This window comes from Rutidosis leptorrhynchoides, unplaced genomic scaffold, assembly GCF_046630445.1.
Source record: "Rutidosis leptorrhynchoides isolate AG116_Rl617_1_P2 unplaced genomic scaffold, CSIRO_AGI_Rlap_v1 contig28, whole genome shotgun sequence".
Lineage (NCBI taxonomy): Eukaryota > Viridiplantae > Streptophyta > Magnoliopsida > Asterales > Asteraceae > Rutidosis > Rutidosis leptorrhynchoides.
In genome coordinates, this window is record NW_027266525.1 from 36,975 (window position 1) to 43,509 (window position 6,535).

The following is a 6,535-nucleotide window of genomic DNA, read 5'->3' on the forward strand; positions in this document are numbered from 1 at the left end:
AACAATGCAGAGGATGACGGTGAAGATGATACGGTGTCTTTGGAGCCTGTTACGCGAAATGAAGCACTTATGGCGTCAAACACTCTGCACAACTTTATGATAGAATACAAAAATACAACACCTGAACTATTAGATGCAATAAGAAAAGTTAGAGATGAGCTCCAAATAGACTTGAACTTTAAAGGAAAATAGACAACTATTGAATCATATTTCAATAGAGTGCAATATATTTTTTTCAGTTTCTATGAATTATTAATTTATGATTTTCTTGGGACCGAAAATTATAAAGGGATCTCCAGAAAAATTATTATCTTATTATTTTATGGAGTTTTTCAATTTTTTACATTGGCCCAAGTCGGGACAGAACAAATTTATTATTTTAGAGAGTTTATTAATTTATCGAATATTAATTTATAGAGTTTTAACTGTACCTGGTAATTGCGAAATGAAGAAGCTATGATGGGTAATGGGTGAAGATTTCTGGAATATGGACATGTCGACAACGATGACGGTAGAAGGCAGCGCTCGCGGCATTCCGTTAGGTCGTTCAAGAGGCAACCATCTTAGCAAACCCAAACAGATTGACTTCATGCAGCGGTTCATGGCGGCCCCTTTCCTTCCATCCTTTTCACCAATCAATGGCTTCTCTCTCAATCGAGCCTTCACTCTTTCATTCACCGAAAATTGCCTCGCTTCTCTTCTGGGTCAGTTCAATTTCAACAATTTCATATCACAAGTGAGACAACGACGACAACACGTCAACTCCTTATACCAGAAGAAAATTGCTTCTCTTCTCTGCTCGATTCAGCTTACGCCAGCTCTGAATCTAGTTAATTCAACTCTGTTTTCAGCTGAAATTTGTGTTTCTCTGTCATTGAATCGGATTCTATAGATTCTCTTATCTCAAAAATCTCTAATCGATTTCAAAATATCCCGAGTTATTATTATGTAGCAAAGTGATTAGACTATTTTAAGCTTGAGACCTGGTGGTGGTCGTGGTGGCGGCGGCGAAAGGCTTCTCGGTCATCGCTTCGAGTCATCTTCTTCATCAGCTGCTCTTACTTTCGGCTCTCTTTCATCTGATCCACCTTCATCTTCCTTTACTTTGAAGGTGACAAAAACACTTATCTATTACTAGATCTAAGATTTCTTATCATGATAGACGTTTCAATTTGTATAGACGTTTCAGTTATGTTTTGGATTGAATTATTGATCGGAGTGCATTTACTTTTTTATAGATATTTGATGAAAATTGACGATTTACTATTTAATAAACCGATTTTATTTTTGAATTTGGTTTAAGTGTCGGTTTGATTTTGGTTCGATTGAAATAGGGATCACAAAGTCTAGGTGGTTTTTTTTTACACGTAAGGGACACATGTCACGCTAGGATTGACCGTAAGTGTCAACTCGGCCAAAAATTAATGTCCGTTAGGGTCGAGAGACCAAAGAGTTTAAAAAAGCATAAACATTAAGACCAAAAAATAAATTTTATATTTAAAGGGACGGAATAGTTCAGAAACGTTTGAAGCAGGAACCAAACGATTACTTTTCCCCATTGTTTATTGATAAATCCATATGTGCCTTGCCAAATTCTGACTTAGACACTTAGAATCATGTTTCCTAAGAGCAAGTTTGGAAAGCGGTTGTGTCATATTTAAATTGCTATGAGACTACTTCATTCCACCTAAAACGAGAAAAGTTTTTTACCTCTCCCTCTAATGTATTCTATCTCTATTATATTCGTTGTATGTCTTGCTCTAAATATTTTTGAATGTATTTTTTTACCAAAAATAATAAGAATTATGCATTTAACGCACGACGAACACACTGATGATCTGATTTGGAATGAAATCTCTGTTTACTTCAAAGAAAAATAATAGAATTTTCATCAATGACTAGCTCTTCCAAGAAAAATTATATGATTTGGCCGGTGTTTGTTGACTTATCATATGAGCAACTTTGTTTATTAATATATATAATTCTCAAACACCAACTTAATTCTTACTATGTTATTATTTTTAACTTCACAAGATTTAAAGTTGCTTTTTGTGGTGCTTAGCAATTAAGACATCATATCGACTCCACAAAATAGAAACTACTAGAAAAAAGTGTCATCCTAAAGGCCAAAAAAAAGAAGCTACTTATGTCAACTTCATTCACATGCATTCCACATAGCTATACTTTGTAGGGATAAACATACATTACTCTACAAATTAAGACCTCTTTTTGCATATTGTTTTTCAAGATTTATATTACAACATGTTCTTAACCTATACAAAAACCTGAAAATGCCCACTCAAATTTCATCCTTAGCATTCCAAATTCGAAAAGGTCAAGTGGTAAAAAAAAAATAGCAACTCTGTTTTTACATGCGAAACACGTAGCAGAATCGAAATCAAGGATGGTATAAGCAAATAACATGTGACTAAGCTTTTCTACTTATCAAACTAACATCTGATGATATAGTAAGCTGGCTAGTGACCGATACTATGTGGGTTTATCAAGCTACTACTGGTGCTTGCTTGCTGCTGTCTGAAACTTGTTTTAGGGAGAAGTTCTGCCTGAGGAAATGAGCTGTTGGACGGAACGTCCAACAGCATATCCTGATCGGAACTGTCGCCGACGAAATGAAGGGAATCCAGCAAGAAGGAACTATTAACATCGGGAGGCAATGAGAATAGGGATTTTGGACTAAAGCGAATTCCTTCATTTTCTAAGTTTCCTTGCTTTCAGAGTTTGTTTTCATGAGCACCCTCCTCGGACACCTCATTATAGATTCTGCTTCTGAGAGAAAGACAAAAAACAAATATTTAATGAAGCAAACGGATAGTTTTTTCCATTTTATAAGTTTAAAAATCTTAGCTGACGAAATAGAACAATCAGAATTTCGGCCAACCTGGATAATTTTGATCGTGATCATCACGTGACCTCTTGATATTCACAACATTATTAGAGGCAATGGTATTTGACTCTCCAGCACTGTTACATTTCTGAAGCCAAGAGGAAACACTAGTTAGTAAGCATTGTAATAACATCAAGCATATTTTCCAACGAAAAATTTCACCCAATTCTAACCTTGAGCAGTTGCTGAAATGAAGACAAAGTTTCCTTGAATTGGAGGCTATTGAACATGTTTTTAAGGCTGCAGGAAACAATATCCCATCATCAATTCATGTTGCAAAACATTGGAGAAAAGTTTTCTTATGTCTTCCAGCATAGCCAATTGTGGTCCAAAATAAACCATAAAGTTTATTAAGGCTTTATGGACAAGATGGAAATAAAAAAAATGGCAAACCCCGGTGCGCTAAGGCTCCCCGCTTTGGGGGTATGGGGGAGGATGTCGTAGTACGGACAAGATGGAAATAAATAATCTAATTTGGAATGACAAAGATACCAACGTTTCAGGATGTTTGGCAACATCAAGTGGAGGAAGATACTTTAGTAACTGTTGCTGCTCTTCATTGGTCAAATTCCGATCAAACTCCTCATAGTTAACAATATCCTGCATAAAAGTTGGTACAAATTACTAATTATAGTCAGAAAGGGTAGGTCTCATCAAATGAGGAAACAATATGTGCCAAAAAGAAAATAAAACCCAATTATATGAAACTTACACCCAAATCTACATCACACAATGGTGAATTGTGATTTCCGAGTACTTTCAGTGTTTCATGCTGTGACATGTCCCTGCAATTCCCAAGGAAAAAATTTTTAGCCATGGCAAAAGTACCATTTCTAAATCTATTCCATACAGAAAGGTTTACCTTTTAAGCTTCTCTTGTTGCATTAGTTCCCCACGGGGGCTTTTAGGTTTTTCAATTGCATGACTAGAGTAATTGTTTCTCTTCTGAGCAGGAAGTGTTCTCAGATGAGAATAAGCTTCATTTGTGGAGTATCTTTTATTTTCAACTGAACGAGAACTAGCTTCAGATTCCTCGTCTCGAGCTATTGAGCTTGGATGTCTGATAAGAACACTTCCATGTCCTATCTCAACAGAAACCATTGGCGTTTCACTCTCAAAGAGCAAATCCTCTTCGGACGATCCAGAAAAATATGAAGATTGCTGTTCTTGTAAAATAGTACACAAATCTTTTGTGAGTTTTTCAACTGATGATGGCTTTGACCGACTCACACATGTCCTCTTCTTGGAAGGTACCATACTTTCCCATACATTTGATTGAGCAGGACCTGAAAAGTGACGAACATAGAGTCATGTCAGCATCCCTGAGAATAATATTAGAGCTTAAAATTCCATATGCAACTTTTCAAAATCATAAAAAGTTCATCCCTTTGACATCCAAAGCTTTGAGTACCTGAGATAGCACAATGAATAAAGCAGCTCATTCACAAGTTTCAATCCGTTATCTTTAGAAAGTACTGAACTTCTCTTTGCCCCAGAATCAATAATAGAACAGAGAACAGATGCTCTTCAATTAATTCATTTATATTTTTGTACAACAATTTCAAGGAACCAGGCACATTATTCATGAATTGCAAGTGGCAATTAGGTGTGAGGAAATGAATAGCTACTCCATCAAACATTTTGTCCAGGAATAATCTCTCCATGTGCAATAACCAAAAATGACTCTCGCAAATGCAACGATTAAAAGAAAGAACAATGAAGCTGAGTTTGCAGAAAAATTCCCAACCTGTCAAGTCACTCGCATCTTGACTCCCAAACTGTGCACAGCTCTCAGTGTTGGATATTGCTGAACCAGAACTCGATCTGTTACTTGTATCTTCATCCACAGCCTTTCGAAAGCTCTGATTGTTATAATAATAACTAGTATCCCCAACATAGAGATTATCAGGAGTGGATTTTCTCTTGAGCAGTTTCACTTCCTTGTTTTTATTTACAGAAACGTTTTTCAATCTGGAAACTCTGTGATCATCGTAACTGTCAGAATCAGGCCGAGCATGAAGAGGGGTATAGTTAACGAGGTTCCTTTCGTCCTCCAACGAGACCCACAAGCATTGCACAACACTGGCTTCTCAGCAGGCCCATTTCGCCAAAGGGGTGTGTCTATCACAACAATAATTTCGGTAAATAAAATAGTCTCACAGAGTTGTACACAAGAGTAAATTAAACATTCAGTATATTATATTCAGAATATGGAACTACGTCGAAACTTCCGAGTTAGATAACAAGATAACCACACAAAGATTGTTCTTATCAGTTGAAGAAGAAAATCTTTTGAAAAAAAAAAGGCATTTGTAACATAATGCCAAGAAAATGGTCCTATCTCTTATGTTCAACATTTTATAAGGGCCTCCATCTTCCAAAGAAAGTTTCTTAGTTTGCAACTCATATAAGTTGTGATCATGAGCCAACACAAAAAATGTGTGGCATGAACAAAAGGAATTATAACGAACTTCTGAGTTGGATTACTAAGTAACCACGCTAAGATTGTTCTTATCAGTGTTTAGAGAAGCAGAGCTTTTGAAAAAAAGGAACTTGTAAAATAATGCCATGAAAATGTTCAACATTTTATAAGCAAACCAATGTCCACGTATCTTAGTCTGCAACTCGTATTAAGTTTTGATCATGAGCTAACAAAGAAAATATGTGGAATGAACAAAAGGTCTCCACACGCAAGACATTAACAAATTTCTTCAAACAAGACAGTTAAGTAATTGTCTCATTGGTAGAGAGAACCCGAATGCTGACTACATTTGCTTTCAACTGAATCATTGAGCTTTCAGACAAACAAAGGCTGACTTCAATAGAAAAGACCTTATGAACAATGGGAAACCTATAATGATCCAATATAGACTCGTTAAATCCCAGAAATCAAATATCAAGCTCATTTGTATAGGAAAAGTACACTGAGATTACATCGATTGGGTTTTGCAAACAATTGAGAACCAAAAAAAGGGTTTTGATTAAATTTAGTCCTAAACTCCATCTTGGAATAAATAGACATGTTCCACATCATTGTACAAAAAGAACCATAGACATGACAGAACATAACCCAAACTTAATATCTTTGTGCATAGTCAATTCAATTTCAGGAAAATTGTATATCCCAGTTTGTGAAACTCCACATAGTGAATTATACATTCAAAAACTTAAAAGAACAAAAAAAAAATCCATTTTGGTCATAAAGCAAGAGAATTTATTGAAAGAAAAAAAAAATGGAAGAACAAGAACTCACTTGTAACTCCACAGTGACAGCAAGGTCCTTGCTTCCCCATATCTCTCTTTTCCTTATAATTCCAAAGAAAATTTCTAACCCAACAACAAAAAGGAGCCGAAGAACAAATCAAAATGAAAGCTTTGACCAAAAAATATGAAAATTATTTTGTTCTTGTTGAAGCTTTGATACAGTAAATATATAAAAATTAGGTATCTATGAACTTTTCTGCAACAAACCCAGAAATTAGTTTGCAAAGAAAAAGGATTTTTTTGGGTGTACAGTCCAATAGAAATCAAACTAAACTTCCAGAAAACAACAATAAGAGCTACAAAATACAGAATTTTTGATGGGTTGAAGCTGAGAATCTGTAAAAATCAACAAGGGAGAAAAGAGAA

The 6,535-nt window shown here is 35.5% G+C and overlaps 1 protein-coding gene across 1 annotated transcript; it reads right to left on the reverse strand.

Annotated features, from left to right (window-relative positions):
• Positions 1-2,477: 2,477 nt before the first annotated feature.
• LOC139882533 (GATA transcription factor 26-like) lies at positions 2,478-6,198 on the reverse strand. Its single transcript, XM_071866835.1, is given in 10 exon segments — positions 2,478-2,717; positions 2,720-2,787; positions 2,900-3,018; positions 3,020-3,145; positions 3,402-3,505; positions 3,618-3,690; positions 3,768-4,191; positions 4,653-4,943; positions 4,946-5,026; positions 6,159-6,198. Coding segments are annotated over 10 exon segments (1,566 nt in total).
• Positions 6,199-6,535: the final 337 nt, after the last annotated feature.